We start from the raw sequence: 19,065 nt of genomic DNA on the forward strand, positions 1-19,065 counted from the left end.
TTAGAAGACAAGTCTTGCAGGGATCATGTTTTTACCTGCAGGCATCTCCCGTATCAGCCGTCTTCCTGTACGCTTCCAGACACTGCCATTCCCGGGGAATCCAAGAGAGAGCAGAAGGCGCAGAAACTTGGAAAATCCCTTGCTCTGGAAAGCCCTAAGGAAGACCCTTGCTTTCCATGGCCCTCTGGGCTCTTCTTTGATGACAGAGGTGGCGGCTGGGGCCCAGGCCTGTGGAGCCTGAGCGACCCCACAGTCAGGGGTGGCATCTGAGCGTCAGGAGTGGGGCTCCCTCTTGCCCCACCCCCCATCCCATGTGGCAGGAATGGTTGGGGCATGTCCACGATGGCATCCAATCTTCAGCCACGTGGAGCCTTGGGCTGGCTGGTCTGAGGGCAGCAGGGCCTCGATTTGTAGGGATGCTAAATCCCACCCTGTCAGCCTTCGGGCTGATCGAGCTGTGTATTTTCCTTCACATGTTAGAGTCTCGAGACTTCAAGACTGGAGAGTAATTCTGAGTTCATTGAGCCCGACTCTTTCTTATTACTCCTGAGAAAACAGAGACTCAGAGAGATTATGTAACTTGATCAAATCCACCTCTCCCACTAATCGAAGTGTCAGAAAAGCGGGGTGGGGGTGGGTAGGGGGTGTCAGCGAGAGGGACAAAGGCCACAAGGAGATTTTGGGGGGTAACGTGCTCCCTGACTTGACTGTGGGTGTAGTTTCCTGGGTGGATACATACACTGAAGCCCATCAGGTTGCTCACTTTAAATTCCTGCACTAATGTATGTCAGTTCTCACTCCGTAAGGCTGCTGGAAAAGAGTCACCCATCCGGGGAGGGGCACAGCAGGGGCTAGCCAGGAGGTTCACGCTTCCCTGAAACCCAGCGCTGTCTAAAAAGCAAAGCCTATTTGAAGTCGTGAAAATGCCTTTTCCCATAAAGTAATTTTTCCCTTTTTTAAAATTAAAAAAAATTTTTTAAAATTGATGTGTAGTTGCTGAACAATATTATATAAGTTACAGGTTGCAGTATAGTGACACAATTTTAAAGATTACACTCCAATGGTAGTTTCTATAAAATATTGGCTATATTCCCCGTGCTGTGCATACATCCTTGTTTTACACCTAATACTAATACCTCTTACGCCCCCCTTCTCCCTCTTCCTCCTCGCCGCCCGCCGCCCTCCGCCCCCCACCCCGCCACCCGCCCCTTGTTTTACCTCCCAGCGAAGTCCCATCCTGCCTAAGGGCTCGCCCCGGACCACAGAGCATCCCGGCGCCCTGGACCACAGAGCATCCTGGCGCCCCGGGCGCACCTCACCTGCGGCGCCCCCGGCCCGCCGGCCCGACACCGCCCCCTGGCGCCAGGTGGCCGCCAGCGCAGCGCTCGCCCGGGCGGGCGCGGCTCGCTGATTGGCCGGCGCGGATTCGGGCTCCCGGGGGCGCGGGTCGAGGGCGAGGCGGGCAGCCTAGCTCCTCTCGGGCTCAGGGCCGCGGGCGCGCTCTCCGGGGGCTTCCCCTTCCGTCCCGTGCGTTCCGGTTCTGAGTCCCAGGAGCCAGGATGACCATCCGACACCAAGGCCAGCAGTACAGGCCGAGGATGGCGTTTCTGCGGAAGGTGAGCGCGGTGCCATCCGCCGGGCCCGGGAGGAGCGCGGGGACCACCTCGGGGAAGTGCCGGTGGGGACGTGGGCTGGGCTGGGGGCGGCCCGGTGGTCGGTTATCGCTCCTTGATGTTATTGAGTGACGGTTTGCCGTGTGTGTGTGTGTGTGTGTGTGTGTGTGTGTGTGTGTGTGTGTGTCTGTGTGTGTGTGTGTGTCTGTATTGGTTAGGTTTCCTTGTAACCTGTTTATAGTGGAGAGTCTGCAGCGGGGCGGTGATCAGCTGGAGGCTGAAAACAACCTGTTACTCGGGAGAGGAGGCGCGGCTGGGTCATTTCTGAGACAGTCTCCAGACGTTGTTGGAAGGCGCCCAGAGAGTAAATGAACATGTTTACAGTTTTCTGATTCAAAGCGGCAGTATTTAAAGTGTGTGTGTGTTTGTGTGTGTGGTTAATGTGTACATACAGAAATGGTGTGATTTGTAAGCTAGAGAGACACCCTGCTTCCAGCATCCCTGGGTTGCTCCTTCAAGTGCGTGTATTCGTGGCTCTCGGCTCTCTAGGCCGGCCGCAGAAGTCAGGACCCTCCTGTTGCAAGGGCTTTCTCAAACCAGGTGGCCAGGCACTGGGTGTCCATCCTGGGGACTTGTGCCAGGTGGAGCGCATCTTGTGGGGTGATATATTTGGGGATGAAGTGGCTCATTTTGTTCTGGGCTCTTAGATAAATGGTATTGGAGGAGGTTGGCAGAGGCTTCTGTCCTGGATCACTCGCCCGCACCCGCTCCCATCTGCAGTGAAGTGTCCTCTGTCTTAGGCTTATCCTGAGGAGAATTAGCTGAATCCTTTGTGACGGTAAGAGCTGCCCTGAACCCTTGGAGCTCAGCAAGCTATTGTTGTCAAAACTGCCCTGATCTGTCTTGCAGTGTTAAAAGCTGGGCAGTTTGGGCTACGCTGGGCCACTGGTCACCCCTGGTCCACTTAGTTCAGTAAGCTGTGCGTCTGCCAGGTGTAGAGGTGTGAGGTGCAGAGGTGCAGCGTCGTCTCCCTGGGGAAGAGCATACGTTAAAGAGTTGTTTAGTCAGTGGCTCAGTCGTGTCTGACTCCTTGCGACCCCATGGTCTGCAGCATGCCAGGCTCCTCTGTCCTTCACCGTCTCCTGAAGTTTGCTCAAACTCAAGTCCGTTGAGTCGGTGGTGCTATCTGGATCCCCAGGTGGTGCAGTAGTCAAGAATCCCCCTATGAATGAAGGAAACCAGGGTTCCATCCCTGGGTCAGGAAGATCCCTTGGAGAAGGACGTGACTACCCACTCCACAGTTCCTGCCTGGGAAAGCCCGTGGACAGAGGAGCCTGGCGGGTTGCAGTCCATGGGGTCCAAGAGTTGAGCACCACTGAGCACACACACGCTGAAGAACGGCATTTAGGGAAACCCAGGGCTTGGATGTGGGGATCGTGCGGGGACGTGGGGGAGCCCTCAGGGAGTGGGGAACTAGCTTGGGCGGCGAGAAGTTGATGATGGAAGGGCTGGTGGTGAAGGAGGGCTCAGGGTCCGCACACGTCTTGCGGAGGTTGGGGGTTTGATGCTTTCTGTGTTCAGTGAGGAGCTGCTCGACAGTTTAAAGTTGGGGAGGAATAAAACCCGTTGGTTCCCATGTTAGAAAAACGATTCTGGTTAGAGGGGAGGAGGGCCTCTCTACTCTGGTGGCACTTTCAAAACTATGGCCATCAGATCACCAGCCTTAGAGTTTCTGATTTACTTAGGAGGTAATTAAGTCGTTAAATGTGTGGAGCCCAAACATCGGTGTTTCTGAAAAAAAAAAAAGAAAAAGAAGCTTCCCAGGTGATTTGAATGTTCGGTGAAGAGAAAAGGCCACAGGACATTGAATGACTTCTGGGGACGTTGTGGGGAAGGGGCTGCTCCTGGCATCTCTGGGGGGAGGCAGGTGCTGCTAGACCCCCAGGCGCACAGGGCCTCTGGCCCCGCATGTCAGCAGCAGCAGCGCTGGAGGGCGCCCTGGAGGCGGGGGACCTGCCAGGCGCAGGCAGAGACAGGCGGCCAAGCCTGGGGGTCGGCGGAGGTTACACGTTTCCCGGAGGCCAGGTCCACTGGGCGAGTGGGAGACTCGGCAGAAACAAATGCAGAGCCCGCAGCAGCTGGCGGGGCCCTGGGGGTGCCTCCCAGGTGTCTGTCAGGTGGGCAGAGCAGGTTTTGGGGAGGGGCCTGTCTGGGAGTGGTGCCCCCAGGGGTTGGAGAGCCGTAGGCGACGTGATCCAGTGTCTACTGGCCCCTGGCGGGAGGGCTCCTTCGTCCCCTGTTGGCAGACAACTCCGTGGTGCCGCTGACTTGCCCGTTGTCTGTGCAGAAAAGGGCTGATGATTATCGTCCCCTGGGGAACCTTCTCGGGCTCCAAGGAAAATTCCAGCTCGTGATCTTGCCCTGTGAATGACAGCTCCCTCCTGCAGGAGTGGCGTGGGCGTGGGAGGTGGGCTGCCGTTCCTGCTCCTGGTGACACTGGAGTTCCCTGTCACGCCTGCAGTCACACCCAGCACGTGGCCTCCAACGCCCCCATCCTGCCTCCAGCTTGGGGTCACCCGGGGTCAGGCGAGGCCCGGGTCCCCCTCCAACTTCTTGCTCCCCAGGATCGTGGGGGGCTGAGTCTGGGGGGCTTGAACGGGGCTGATGTCTGGGGTGCGGGTGGCCATCCCCTCTGGCCTCTGGGCTCCCAGGCATAGGGAGGAGCAGAGGGGAGTTGGCAGCAGTTGAAGCTGAAAGGTGGGGCCTCTCACCTGCTGAGGACCTGGGGTGTGGCTCAGATGGCCCCATCTGTGATGGGCACGGGGCCTTCTTGCCAGAGGCAGAGCTGGAAGCCGGGTCTGCACGGCTGTGCTGGGCCACGACAGCAGAGGCGCGGCCCGGAGTGCACGCCCCGGCTGAGGTGTGCGCAGTGGTCTCCGGGTGGCTCTGCGGGGCCCGTGGGGCCGTGCTCTGCTGGCGTCCTCACGTGGCGCCCCGTCCCCCCGGCCGGTGTGTGTGTGTGTGTCAGTCGCTCGGTCGCGTCCGACTCTTTGCAACCCCGTGGACTGTAGCCCACCAGGCTCCTCTGCCCCTGGGGTTTCCCAGGCAAGAATACAGGAGTGGGTTGCTGTTCTCCTTCTGAGAAGATCCTTCTCCAGGGGATCTTCCCGACCCAGGGATTGAACTTGTGTTTCTTGAGCATCTCCTGCATTGCAGGCGGATTCGTTACTGCCTGAGCCACCAGGGAAGCCCCTCTGTGTGTGTCTGAGTCCTTACCTCGTCTCTTCAGTGGACACCAGCCAGGCCCGCCCTAATGACCTCCTTTTAACTTGGTCACCTTTGCAAAGACCCTGTCTGCTGATCCAGTCACATTCTGAGGTCCTGGGGGACAGGACCTCAACCTATGAATTTGAGGAGTGGTGCCATAAGAGAGTCTCTTGGAGATGAGACCACCAGCCAGAGTCCTGTGGTTTCCTCCCTGGAGAGACCCCGGGGGGACTTCCCTGGAGAACATCTGAGGATGGTGGACCCAAACCCCAAATGTTCTCGAGGTCCCTTTGCTGCTCCCCCTCCCACCAGCCCCCCTTTCTGAGAAGTGTGACACCTGCCAGGGAGAAATCTGACTCCCCTCATTGTGTTTTTAAAATAACTCTCATTATTCCTCCTCGGAAGGTTATTTTCAAACCTTTTGTAACTAGATTTTTTTTTTTTTTTTGATGCAAAGAGAAGGAATCAAACCCCCTGACTTTCTGCTGGAGAAACTCAGGTTTCTAACTCATACTTTGGGTTTCTATTCTCCAATGCTTGGGCGCCTGGACTCCATGAAATGTTGCTGTTTCCTCTCATACAAGTTTTGGGATAAATGTGGACTTTCTTCTGGGAGCTAACGTGGGAAACGGGGCCCCGGGCTCTCACGTCTGAATAGCAGGCAGCCCTGGAAGGAGCAGGTGTGTCCCAGGCTAACGGGCGGGTGTGACTGCAGAAGTGGTGCCTCCTGCAGCCCGAGGCCCCTCGGTCCCCACCCGTGTCCAAGAGAAGCACCCCCTCCACCCCCATCCTGGGGCGTCTCCTCGCTCCCCTCTACTGTGAGCCTCTTGGCTGGCCCAGTGGCCTGAGACAGCTGTGGGCTCCTGGTTGTAAGCGCCCCATGTTCCTCTTGGCATCTTTTACTCCCTCGGTGCCACTCAGCTGAGCCGGGCTGTTCTGTCTTGCAGATCGAGGCCCTTGTGAAGGACATGCAGGACCCGGACACAGGGGTCAGGGTGCAGAACCAGAAGGTCACGGTCGTCAGCATCCCTCACGCCATGACGGGTAAGGTGTCTGGCCATTTGGTCTTGGCTTGAACAGACCACACACAGGTGTTGGTAAACTAGAGCCCACGGGCCAGAAGCAGCCCTTGTTCTGTATTTGCGAATAAAGTTTTATTGGAACAGATCCACGTCCCCATTTATGTATTACTGGTGGCTGCTTTTGCACTGCAGTGGTAGAGTAAACACACACTCTCCCCCTCCACACACACACGAGTCCAGTGTCCAGCCTCTCATCCCTTGTCTAGGTGTGTGAGACACACTGTCCTTCCTGGCACCTGGGGCCCCCTCAGTTCTCGGATTTGGGGCACTGCCCACTCAGCCACGGTCCCCCTCGTTTCTCCTACGTGGGTGAATCCCAACTGCAGTCGGAGCCCCTGTCGTGTAGCATCGGCACTGATCAAAGCAGACTGGGTCAGCGCTGCTGCCCCCTTGGAGGGCAGGTGACCGGGACTTAGGGGACGACGGGGCTGACGTGCGAGCTGAGATCAGCACAGATCATGTGGTAGATGCCCTGGGAGCCCCTAATCCCATCTGATCTATTTCAGGAAGTGCCCAAGTGGATGCGAAAGTCCTCGGCTCCTTGGCGGGGAGCGCTAACCCGTCTTCTGCCAGCTGGGGGCGGGGGGACTCCTTGGTGTGCACACCTCTGTGTAGAGACGTGGGGTGGACTGTCTAATAACACACCCAGTCCTGGGATTTTAAGTCGGATTTTAGGTGAAGAAGTCTGCTTTTGAATAAGCAAGGGGCTGAATAAAGGCGAGAGCGACAGGGGCCCCCGGGAGCCGTCACGGTGGGCATGTGGACGTGGGTGGCTGGACATGTGTGCGCCCAGGACGTGTGTACGAAGGGGCGGGTACGGGCCGTCCCCCCTCAGCCGTGTGTGCCCCCCACCCCAGGGCACAGGCAGTGGGGTTTAGACCCTGGCTTCCCCCCTGTGGTGTGTTTCATGGGCCAGTTTCCACTCAGGCAGGGCACCTAGCTCAGCCCTTGGGAAGCAGGCTGGGGTTGCTAGAAAGAGTGGTGGTTGGCATTTGCACGATGGCTTCGGAGCTGGGGTGCATCTTTGTTCTGAGATGATGCTGCCGCCTCTGACGAGGAGCATGTCCTGCTGAGGGGCCGGGGACCTGGCCGAGCAGGAGACACGCAGCTTCCTTGAGGTCCCATGTCCACTCTCAGCTGGCTGGTGGGGCTCAGCTTGTCCTGGCCCTTGGATCAATGTGAATCCTTGGGAGGGGCTCCCCGTGCCCCGATCTTGTCCCCGTCTGCCTCCCCTGCCTTCTTGCTCACTGGCCTCCCATCTGCGTTGCCCCCGGGGCCAGCCCTCAGATGTGCAGGGCTCAAGGGCAGGCAGAGCCCACGTTCCACGGTCTAAAGTTGTAAACAAGACTACAGAGTGTTCCTAAGAAAGTGTCTCATCCTTCTGCTTTGACAGAAGCCTTTATGATGACCTGAAAAGCCAGGCTTGGATGTACCACTGGCCATCAGAGTTTTGCTGGGGAATGTAGGGGCGTCAGAGACCCAGCACCCCGACCCCCTTGCACCCCCTTCCCCTCCCATCCGGGTTCTCATTACTGCCAGGACTGAGCTCCATCCAGAGCTCCATGGACAGCTTGCTTTGGGGCTGTTTTTTTTCCAATGGTCAAGACTTAGTCTGTTTACTTCCCTCTTGATGGATGACAGTCCAGGCACCCGTTATTGTATCAGTAAGAAAAGAGAGTCAGTACCTCTGAGAGGCGAAGGCTGAGGGGGTGGCGGGGACATGGGGTGGAAGTCTGGCTGGACTCACATCGCGGGCGGCCCTGAATCATGGGCTGGGGGTTCGGACTGGACATAGTTGGGGGGTGGGGTGCAGGGAGGTCCCTGGAAGATCTGAGCAGCAGGACGAGATCACGGCTGGACAGGGAGGCGGCCAGTTGGGTGGCAGCGTGTGGGTGGGTGTTGGGGAGGTTCTGACGTTGGCCAGACCCTTCTGCTTTGCAGGAAGTGACGTCCTCCAGTGGATCAGCCAGCGCCTGTGGATCTCTGGACTGGGTGAGAGCGCTTTCTGTCCTCAGCCCGACTGAGGGCTGCTGTGGGCATCACCCTGGGGCGTATCTGGGTGCAGCTGGGTGGGGCTCAACCCGTGTCTCTGAGAAACTGACCTTTTAATTGGCGAGTTGAAGCCTTTGTGAGTAAAACAGCCAGACTCAACATGGAAGGGGTGATAACCGGGGGGACACAGTTGTTTTTTCGTACAAAATACTGAGATGTGTAAGTCACAGGCTTCCCTGGTGGCTCAGATGGTAAGAATCTGCCTACAAGGCGAGAGACCCAAGTTTGATTACTGGGTCAGGATGATCCCCTGAAGAAGGGAATGGCAACCCACTCCATTCTTGGCTGGAAGAATCCCATGGACAGGGGAGCCTGGCGGGCTAGGGGGCTAGTCCATGGGGTTGCAAAGAGTCAGACATGACTGAAGCGACTAATATGACGACTGCTACTACTAGGTTGCAGGAGTAACTGGGGAGGAGTCAGTCAAGAAGGACTTCCTGGAGGGGGTGATGCACACGTACACTTGGTCTGGAAGGACATGATGCCTGTGAAGTGTGCAGGGGAGCTCGGAGGGCCTGGACCCTGGGGGCAGGCAGAGTCCAGCTTGGGGCAGAAGTCGGCTGTGAACTGGGGGCAGAAGTCGACCGCCCCTTCCTGCCTCTCATGGGGTGAAGAAGGGTCTGTTGGTCAGAGACACTCTCCCTGCTCCTGGGTTTCTCCAGACTCAACGGTGTTCCTCCAGGAAGTCCCCATCTATCACCCCAAACCTGGCCCCCGTCAGCCCTGGGGTTCACTGGCTCCCCTCCAGACGCACTGAGTTGTCTCTGGGGCGACCAGGCTGGGGGACACTCTGGGACCGTCTCCCCAGCTGGTACTTGTCCACAGCGAAGGTCAGGAACCGCTGCTCCCACTTCTTGGCGAAAGTGCCGTGAGGATGGGGGTGCCCGTCCTGGCGTTTGGGGTGCTGTGTGGGGGCGGGCGGTGAGCTTCTGCTCTTGGCCCCTGCTCTTAACTTCCTTGTCTCACCTGCTCCTCCCCAGAGGCCCAGAACTTGGGCAACTTCATTGTCAAGTATGGCTACATTTATCCCCTGCAAGACCCCAGGAACCTCACTCTGAAGCCCGACAGCAGCCTCTATCGATTCCAGGTGAGCCTCGGCCTTGACCTGGGGTCAGTGGGGCAGGATGTCATCTGGAGGTTTAACGGTCAGCTTCACATCTTCCCAGAGCTTTAGAAACGGTGGCAGAGGCCGAGGCATGTTTCAGGCTACGGGGCGGGGGGCCCGGGGCGCACAGCCTGTGTCAGCCTGGCCGCCTGGTTTCTCTCGCAGACGCCGTACTTCTGGCCCACCCAGCAGTGGCCAGCTGAAGACGTCGACTACGGTAAACCGCGCCCGCCCCCGGCCTGGCGAGGGCTCCCCATGCTGCCCAGCTGCACGCTGCGTCTTGGCGGCGTCTGTGGCCGTCACGACCTTGTCTGTGTTAGGAGTGGCTCCTGGGGGCGGGAGTGGGTCCCGGAGTGTCCTGTCTGCTACGCTGAGCGTGGCAGCCTAGCTCATAGGGGGGTTTCGACAAGCGATGAGGGTGGAAAACGGTGTCGTTTTCTTTTCTAGCCATCTATCTGGCCAAGCGAAATATCAAGAAGAAAGGGATTTTAGAGGAATACGAGAAGGTATGGAGACGCTTTCACGTATAGGTCCTTGTCACTGAGTGCAGTGCAGTCTTGAGCTGCTTCCCCCGTCCCCCCGTTACTCCATTCACACATGCGCTCATCACCCCTCCCTCCCTCATCCTGCGCCCATCCATCATCCGCCCTTATATTAATATTTGGAAGCAGCTGGTTGGAGTAGTCTCCCCCATGTTGTGCTACGGTTTCTCCTGCTATAGTTTAAGCCTTTGTCTCAGTAACTCCTGGGCTCACAGTAGCGACTGCTTTCCTTTCTGTCCCCAAATAAGAGAAGTTAACATGTGTGACGATGCACATTATAGGAGGGACAGATTTTTTTAAAAACACTTTTTATTTTGTGGTGGAGTATAGCAGATTAATGCTCTTGTAACAGTGCCAGGTGGACTGCAAAGGGACCCAGCCACACATACACGTGTCCATTCTCCCCCAAACTCCTCTGCCGTCCAGGCTGGCACACAATGCTGAGCAGAGTTCCATGTGCTGGACAGGAGATCCTTGCTTATCCACTTTAAATAGAGCCGTGTGCACAGGTCCATCCCAGACTCCCTGACCAGCCCTTCCCGGCATCCTCCCCACCTGCAACCATAAGCTCCTTCTCTAAGTCTGCGAGTCTCTTTCTGTTTTGTAAACAAGTTACATTGTATCATTTCTTTTTAGCTTCTGCATATAAGGGGTGCCATGTGCTATTTCTCCTTCTCTGTCTGATTTACATCACTCAGTATGACTATCTCTAGATCCAGGATGGAGAGATTTGAACCTGAGTGTGAGATGGGAAAACAGCAGTGCAGGCTTTTGTTTTGGGCAGAATAAGTCAGATTTCTCAGAGAACACACCCTAATCCTCAAAAGGCTAGGTTTCTGGGCAGATGGCAACAATCTTGCTGTGTTTACTTTTTGAAAGTGAGAGTGTTAGTTGCTCAGTTGTATCCAACTCTTTGCGACTCCATGGACTGTAGCCCTCCAGGCTCCTCTGTCCATTGAATTCTCCAGGCAAGATACTGGAGTGGCTTGCCGTTCCCTTCTTCAGGGGATCTTCCCGACCCAGGCCACATTGCAGATTCTTTACTGTCTGAGCCACCAGGGAAGCCCCAAACACGTTTTTAGAAGGGCCAGCATCACACACGGTGTTAGGTTGTAGCTCTGTGGGTTTGTGGTGCTCTGCTGTTGACTGTTAAGTTTCCACATTCTTCTCCACACAACTCCCATCTTCGTAATCAGACTAGGATACATTTATTAAAAAAAAAAAATCCAAGCCCACCTGTGGCTTCTGTTGTGAAAGCTTGTTGAGGATTCGGCATCACCCTGTGAATGAAGCCTTTGCACAGCAGGTGGGGAGGGGGCGTTTGGCTAGGTCTCCTGGTTGACTAGGGCTCCCTGCCCACTGCACACAGCAAAGCTCCTGAGGCTCAGTGTTCTCATTTTGTCTTCCTCCTCTAGGAAAACTACAATTTCTTGAACAAAAAAATTAACTACAAGTGGGACTTTGTCATCATGCAGGCCAGAGAGCAGTACCGGTAAGCCGGCGCTCGCCCTGGTCCTCTGGTATCCCTCTGCCCTCCCCTCCTTCCTTGTTTCTTTAAAAAAAAATGAGCTTTTATCAGGTGTCTGTGTGTTAAACAGCGGGCTAGGCCTAGGCGTAGGGAAGGGAGAGGCATTGTCCGGGGAGCTGGAGGCAGCGGAGAGGGGTGTCCGGAGGGGGCGGGGTGGGAGGACGGTGGCGGGGCAGGGAGGGAGAGGAGCGGGGTTGGGGGGACGGTGCGGGGGGGGTGCCCACCTGAAGCGGACCTGGCACAGAGAGTGGCAGGAGTGAGGCTGGAGGTGTCGCATCCAGACTGGGAGAGGGTACTCTGCTCAGCACTGCCGGATGGTGAGCCGCCTCAGTTCACGTGTCATGAGCTCAAAGAAGTTTATCTTTTTAAAAAAAATGTTATCAGAGTGTAGTTAGAGAAGGAAATGGCAACCCACTCCAGTATTCTTGCCTGGGAAATTCCATGGCCAGAGGAGCCTGGTGGGCTACAGTCCACGGGGTCACACAGAGTCAGACGAGACTGGGCGGCTACACAACAGCAGCAGTTGGAGTGCAGTGCTGTGTTGGTTTTGGGTGTCTGGCAAAGTGGGTCACCAGTCACACATACACACACGCCCTCTCTTTTTAGATTCTTTTCTCACGTGGGTCAGTACAGAGTACTGAATCGAGTTCCCTGTGTATACAGTAGGTTCTTATTAGTTACCTAGTTCATACACGGTAGCGTGTGTCTGTCTGTCCCAATCAAAGAAGCTTTTCTGATTAGCAGTTATTACTGCACACAGATCACCCCGAAGCTTCATGCTCCGAATGGCAACAGTTGTTTTCCGCTCACGGAAGTTTCCGCAGCTCTGGAGTCGGGGACGGCTTGGTTGGAGGTTGTGGATCAGAGCCTCTCGTGTGGCTGCAGCCATGAAACAGTCACACAAGTAGTCAGGAAGTAAATATAAAATGACATGTTGGGTCACGAACTTTAAGGACATGGCCTGTGCACTCTCGTGCAGAACCCAGGATGGCCCCTGTGGTGCTTTTAAATCTGTCTGCAGTTCTGAGGGCTTCCCAGGTGGCTCAGCGGTAAAGAATTCACCTGGAGTACAGGAGTCCCAGGTTTGATCCCTGGGTCGGGAAGGGCCCCTGGAGAAGGGCATGGCAACCCACCGCAGTATTCTTGCCTGGAGAACCCCATGGACAGCGGAGCCTGGTGGACCACAGTCCATGGGGTCACAGAGAGTTGGACACTGAGCGCCTGAGCACGCACGCCTGGTTCTGTGACCCCTGTCCACCGTGAGGGGGAGGGCTTGGCGTTCACCCCTTCCTCCCCTCGGGGTCTCTCCAGGAGGTCACTTGGCCTTCCTCACAGCATGAGGCATCTCACCGCCTACAGGTGGTCCGAAGCTCTGAGGGCAAATACCACAGGGAAGGAGGGTGGCGGCTGCCCGCTTTGATGGCCCAGCCTCAGAAGCTGCACAGGGCCGTCTTCCTGACGTGCTCTGTTGGTCAAAACAGCTGGAAACCCCACCTGGTCTCTGAGGGGGAGGACACAGACCCTCCTTACAGCGGGGGGAACCGTAGACAGATTTATAAAGCGCCACAGTGGCCACCCCTGATCCTGCATGCAGTATACGGAATGTGTCCCTAGAGCACACAGCGAAACTTGTGATTTTGTATTTATTGCTTGACTCTTTCTGTAACATTTAGACCAGAAGCTATTCAAGGGCAAGACACATGTTTGTGTGTCATGCCGGTGACTTAAACAGCAGACGTTCATTTTCTCACAGGCCTGGAGGCGGGGAAGTCAGAGTTCACGGTTCCGCCAGGGTTTGGTTTCTGATGGTGCCTCTCTTCTCGGCTTGCAGATGGCTGGCAGCCTTTTTGTTGGGGGAGGGTGGTGGGGAGAGGAGAGAGGCTGTCCAGTGTCTTCTGTACCCAGGGCACGAATCCTATCCTAAAGGCCCCACCCACATGACCTCATCTAACTGATTCTAAACTCTTAAGTGCTTCTTAAAGAGCCTACCTCCAGGTACTGTCACACCGGGAGCTAGGGCTGCAGCACATGAATTCTGGGGGAGAGTTGCTAACGTTCAGACCTCCACAGTCTGGTTCTCCCAGTGCTTGGATCAGAGTGGAGATCAATAAATATAACATCAAATGACTGTGGGAATGAGTGCAGAATTGATCAATTAAGGGATACTTTTGCTTTAAAGATCATAAAGTGACAAACTAAGATAATTCCTCGCTCAGGGTTCTCTTGAAGCCCATTCCTCACGACTCTCCTCCAATAAGCTCCGTTGCAGACAAGCAAAGCCAGAGAGGACACAGCAGTAAATTAGCCCTCGACTGTATTTCCAGGGCTGCCAGCATTATGGAAAGTCCCCAGTGCCCCAGGCCATCTGTGGCCTGTCTGCCTGGCTCGTTTACCCAGTAGAAGATCCACTTAGGTTGGCAAGGGGACAGTGTTTATAGTTAACTTCCGGAGGAGGTTGCAGAGCGCCCCACGGGAAGGGCCCTCCCCGCCTACCTTGCTTGCTGGGTGTCCTGAAGTTACTCAAACACGTGAGCTGGCACACGACCCCGCCAACCGAGTCTTGAGAGAGTGTGTGCATCATCCTGCGTTGCCTGGGAGAACGAGCCTCCCCGAGCAGAGCTCAGGTCGCCGTGGAAACAGCGCTGACGGGTCCACGGTGGGATAATGAGCACAGCCTCGTTTCCTACCTGTGATGGCGGGGGAGACTGGGATGGGAAGGAACACAAGTAACCTTTCCCAGGAATCAGCTGGGGGGCTCAGGAAAACTCTGACTTGGCACAAATTCTCTGAAGCCGCAGAGTGGAAGTGACGCTGGAGAGAAGCCGGGACTCCCCATGCAGGCTCTGGAGTTGCTTGCCACGCCCTCCCTCAGATGTTGATGATTTCGTTTATCAGAGCAGGGAAAGTTCAGAAGCCGGGTGGGTGGATGTCAGCCCCGCAAGTCCTCCGTACTTCTGCAGGGGTGACGTGGGTGGGGATGGTCAGACCCTCAGCTGGTCATGGGGCCTACATCGCCTTGCAGCCCGTGCTCCTGTGGGGAGCTGGACTCTGGGACCCGTCCCCAGTTCAGCTCCCGCCGCTGCCCCCTGGTGGCCCCGTGACCCTCAGGGGGCTCAGCCTCTCTCTGCTTCAGTCCCTGGGCTGCAAGGTGAGGCTCGCTCACCGGGAGGATTCGATGAGTCAATATGTGTAGAAGTTCTGAGCAGGGTACTCAGTGTGTAAGTGTGGTGTTTGGGTTCGCTACTTTCATCATCGTCATTATTATTATGGCAAGTACAGCTTATCTGGGCAGATCCGGAGAGTGGTCCGGAATGGGGTCCATCAGGAAGGGGGGCCATCAGTGAGCAAAGCATGCAGCATCTTCCTGGCCTCCAACGTGGCTTGTGGCTTTTCAGGGCCGGGAAGGAGCGGAACAAGGTGGACAGGTGCGCGCTGGACTGCCAGGAGAAGGCGTACTGGCTGGTGCACAGGTGCCCTGTGAGTGCCCTCCTGGCCCACCCGCCTCCTCTCACACCTGCCCGCCCCACCATGCTCCCCACCCCCGTGCGGCACAGGTGCCCTGTGAGTGCCCTCCTGGCCCACCCGCCTCCTCTCACGCCTGCCCGCCCCACCCATGCTCCCCACCCCCATGCGGCAGAGGTGCCCTGTGAGTCCCCTCCTGGCCCACCCGCCTCCTCTCACGCCTGCCCGCCCCACCATACTCCCCACCCCCGTGCGGCTCATCTGTCTGGGGCTGGAACTGAATCTGCAGGAGCTCAGTGTGGGCTCGCGTCCAGGGTCCTCTGGCTGGAAGAGGAAATGGACTGACTGGATGGAGTCTGCCCGCCGCCCGTCCGTTGGTGTCAGGATGGAGCGAAGTTCCCTAACGGAGGGACCGGAATGAGTCTGCCTTGTGTGAGGGCTGGGACTCGATGCCTTGAAAAAGAATATGAGAAGAAAAAACTGTACTTCTCTGGGGGTGCAGTGGTTAAGACTCTGCTCCCGGTGCAGGGGCTTAGGTGCAGTCTCTTGTCGGGGAACTAAGATGCCACGCATTGCATGGTGCGGCCAAAAAATTAAAAGAAGAAGAAAGAACTAGAGCCCAGGCCGCACGGCAGAAGCAACCCCGTGTTGCGGGAACGGGAGTCGCTCGCGGTGGCCACGCCCCGGCGTCCCCGCGCCGCCTCTCCCTTCCTCGTCTGCGTCCCGCTGGCGGGGGCGGGAGGACGGGGTGAGCGTGTGCTCAGCCTGGGGCTTTGAGCGTGGGGCTCGAGGGCGCTAAGAGGCCGAGAGAGACCAGCCGTGACGGCCACGTGCCCTGTCACTCATTCCCGGGAAGGCTGGCCTCGCCCCCAGCGCAGCAGAGGCGGTGTCTGTTCACGCCTGCTTCGGACCCGGTCGCTGCAGGCGAAGGGATTCGGAGAAGTCAGCTATTCAGAACCGAGCTCCTCCTCTTGCGGGAACCAAGTTCTCAGAACCAGAGTGACCTGCGTCCCCCACGGTGTCCAAGCTTCCGGATTCTTTGAACTTGAAGCCATCAGGGTTTGGCCGTTTCGCTCATTTTCTTTCTGGATTCAGAACAGACAGCCCGTAGGCGTTCCCTCTGTGAAGGCGTTGGTGTGGACGCCATGCTGGCCTGGGCTCCGCGCTAGGCCTCATGGTGCGATTTCTTTCTCCTTCAGAAAAAGCTTCTTCCTCTCTTTGGCCGTCTCAGGTCCTCGCTGCGGCACGCGGGGTCTTTGGTTGTGGTGTGTGGGATCCAGTTCCCCGACCGGGGACTGAAGCCGGCCCGTGCGTTGGGAGCACGGAGTCTTGGCCACGGGAGCACCAGGGACTTCCCTGCGTGGACGTTCTTAGTCACCTCTCGGCCGTGTGGGAGGCACAGTCAGGGCTGGTGCTGACTCCCTGTGGGAGCTGGCGCCCCGCTCTCCTGGAGAGCTCCTCCGCCTCCCACGACAGCGTCACGTGGTGTCACTGGGCGTGCAAGGCCTTTGTCACCTCCTCAGTCATGAGAGCATCACGTGATTGCTGCTCAGAGTTACCTGCCCCCCATGGGTGGCCCTGGGGAGCTGTGTTCAGAACACGGCCTGATGTGAAAGAGCAGCCGTGAGCAGATGTGAACAGACGTGAGCAGATGTGAGCAGACGTGAACAGATATGAACACATGTGAACAGACGCGAGCACACGGGAACAGATGTGAACACATGTGAACAGACCTGAGCACACGGGAACAGATGTGAACAGACACGAGCACATGTGAACAGACATGAGCAGACGTGAGCACATGTGAAAGATGCAAGCAGACGTGAACAGACACACGCAGACATGAACAAACGTGAGCAGACATGAACAGCATGAGCACATGTGAACAGACATGAGCAGATGTGAACAGATGTGAGCAGATGTGAACAGACGTGAACAGCGTGAGCACATGCGAACAGACGCGAGCAGACATGAACAGATGTGAACAGACACGAGCACACGTGAAAGACACGAGCAGACGTGAACAGACGTGAGCAGATGTGAACAGATATGAGCACATGTGAAAGACACGAGCAGATGTGAGCAGACGTGAGCACACGTGAAAGATATGAGCAGACCCGAGCAGATGTGAACGGATGTGAGCAGACATGAGCACACGTGAAAGACACGAGCAGACGTGAGCAGATGTGAACAGACGTGAGCAGACGTGAACAGACGTGAGCAGACATGAAGCCGCTCTCACACCCCGGCCCCCTCCTGGCTGCCTCTCTCCATCGGAACTGAACTGGGAGTTGGGGACGAGACCAGGATGTCCCTGAGTCTCCGCTCCCTGAGTTTTTTTTAAAACTCTCAGCCTCTCGGTGGCCTGGAGTGTAGGGATGAGGGCCGTGTCTTGTCTGAGGAGCATCCACTTTAAAGTCTGTCTTGGGTGGGGATGGAGCGATCCAAGTGACAGGCCAGCAGCCCAGGCCGTCAGATGGTCTCCGGGAGCACTCATCCAGAGCGTCCGCCCTGGGCTGCACGCAGCTGCGCGGCTCCCCGTCTGCTGACGGCCACCGCTGCCCTTGTTTCCTGTGCCCTGATGTCAGCTCTGAGGGGTCTCCATTCCAGCTGCCTCTGGGGTCCCAGAAACTGCATCAGAGTGTGGGTCAAGTGTGTATGTATGTGTGTGTGTGTGAGAGAGAGTGTAAGACTGTTTTCCATCTCCCTGGGATGGGAGGTCCCAGATCGTTGCCTGCACCAAACAGAGGAAGTGAAAGACCTCAATTGCTGGCCCGAAGGAGTTCAGAGCTGGAGCAGGACTGGCCGGGGAGGCGGCCTGGTGGAGGCGGCAGAGCCGAGACCAGCTCTGGGCCAGGCCTCTCCACCGTGATCTTAGGGTGAACCGAGGCCTTGCCTGGTGACAGCGACCCTCCGTTGTGAGCTTCCATCGTGCTAAATCCTCACAAGAACCAGACAGACAGGAGGGGTCATCTCTGGTTCTCAGCACAGAGAGAAGTCTTTTCCAAGATCCTCCCCCCAGCTGGGAGATGGCAGAATCTGGATCAGAACTTCTGGGTGCTTGACTGAAGCCCGGACTCTCCAGAGCAGTGAGCCGTGGAGCGCAGCAGTTGGAAGGCCCCTGTGCCAATCCCATGAACTCCGATCCAGTCTGCGTGTTTATCCATCTACCCACCCACCCACCCATGCATCCATCCACCCACCCATTCATCCAACCCACCCACCCATCCATTTATTTATCCATCTATCCACCCAGTCCCTTGGAGTGCAAGGAGATCAAACCAGTCCATCCTAAAGGAAATCAACCCTGAATATTCATTGGAAGGACTGATGCTGAAGCTCCAATGTTTTGGCCACCTGATACAAAGAGGCCGACTCACTAGAAAAGACCCTGATGATGGGAAAGATGGAAGGCAAAAGGAGAAGAGGGTGGCCGAGGATGAGATGGTTAGACAGCGTCACTCAGTGGACATGCAGATGCAAACTCCAGGGGCCTGGAGTGCTGCAGTCCATGCTGCAAGAGAGTCCGACCTGACTTAGTGACTGAACAACCACCACCACCACCCACCCACCCACCCACCCACCCGTCCAGCCACCCACCCACCCGTCCAGCCACCCATCCACCCTCCCTCCCTTCCTCTGGGGATGCTATGGTGGTGGAAGACGCCCCCACCTGAGGAACCTTACACACCCCTGTAGCTCCCCACAGATGGGCCACAATCCTCAGCTTGGTCTCATGATGGGCAGCTTGGCCAGAATCCAAAGGTAATCAGAAACTGGAGACTCTCCTGGTCCTTACACTGAGTTTTTCCTCATTCAGCCAGGGGCGAACAACGTGCTGGACTACGGCCTGGACCGAGTGACTAACCCAAATGAAGACCAGGTAAACCAGGTCAGTCTGCTGCGTACGTTGGGCGGGGCCTGGGCCAGGGGGGTCTTCGGCTGGGCAGGTGTCTGCGTGCCGTTGTCTGTCTGTGTCTGTAGGGCAGTGGAGCCTCTGCTCTGAGACGGCCAGGGAGAGGAGGCCTGTGCACGCTGTGGTGTCAGAGAGGGGAGACCAGGGCAGGGGTTCTGGTCAGGAGAGTGGGTGAGGGCAGGCCAGGGCAATGGGATCTAATGGTTGGTTTTCAGACTCCTGAATCACTTCCCTCTTTGAAAATCTGATGAAACTTATCAACCCGTGTCAGCCAGAGAGGCACAGAAAGGCCTTTTGCACGCCGCTTCCACCAGTTCCCTTCCCCCTCAAAGACAGTAGGCCCCAGGCTCACAACCCCTGAGTCAACTTTGGGTTCAAACCTTAATCCACATGACAGGACCTGGTCCCTTCACTTTCTTTTGCATCTCAGTCGGCTGGGATCTTTGCTTTTTTTTTTTTTTTTAAAGGACCCCTTTCCTTAATAGGCCACCGCTGATG

General features: G+C 56.7%; 1 protein-coding gene and 1 long non-coding RNA gene across 8 annotated transcripts in view; one reads left to right on the plus strand and one right to left on the minus strand.

Annotated features, from left to right (window-relative positions):
* RGS9 (regulator of G protein signaling 9) overlaps positions 1-19,065 on the plus strand; it is a 60,794-nt gene that overhangs the window by 9,978 nt on the left and 31,751 nt on the right. For 2 of the 7 annotated variants that reach the window (XM_070774224.1, XM_070774225.1), the window contains exons 1-9: positions 1,426-1,616; positions 5,828-5,924; positions 7,904-7,954; positions 8,995-9,101; positions 9,285-9,336; positions 9,567-9,625; positions 11,077-11,153; positions 14,585-14,750; positions 18,472-18,534. In XM_070774224.1, the coding sequence (XP_070630325.1) occupies positions 1,560-1,616; positions 5,828-5,924; positions 7,904-7,954; positions 8,995-9,101; positions 9,285-9,336; positions 9,567-9,625; positions 11,077-11,153; positions 14,585-14,750; positions 18,472-18,534 (729 nt within the window). In that variant the 5' untranslated portion in view covers positions 1,426-1,559. Of the gene's footprint in view, positions 1-1,425; positions 1,617-5,827; positions 5,925-7,903; positions 7,955-8,994; positions 9,102-9,284; positions 9,337-9,566; positions 9,626-11,076; positions 11,154-14,584; positions 14,751-18,471; positions 18,535-19,065 lie in introns of those variants that run through there. The other 5 variants (XR_011562210.1, XM_070774222.1, XM_019980532.2 and 2 more) reach the window with 5 other exon arrangements.
* Positions 11,201-14,069, minus strand: LOC139177667 (uncharacterized). Its single transcript, XR_011562211.1, has 3 exons — positions 13,683-14,069; positions 11,871-12,068; positions 11,201-11,550 (listed from the first exon to the last, which is right to left on the minus strand). It is a non-coding gene; the product is annotated as an uncharacterized lncRNA (long non-coding RNA).

The sequence above is a fragment of the Bos indicus genome, chromosome 19, assembly GCF_029378745.1.
Source record: "Bos indicus isolate NIAB-ARS_2022 breed Sahiwal x Tharparkar chromosome 19, NIAB-ARS_B.indTharparkar_mat_pri_1.0, whole genome shotgun sequence".
Taxonomy (NCBI): Eukaryota; Metazoa; Chordata; class Mammalia; order Artiodactyla; family Bovidae; genus Bos; species Bos indicus.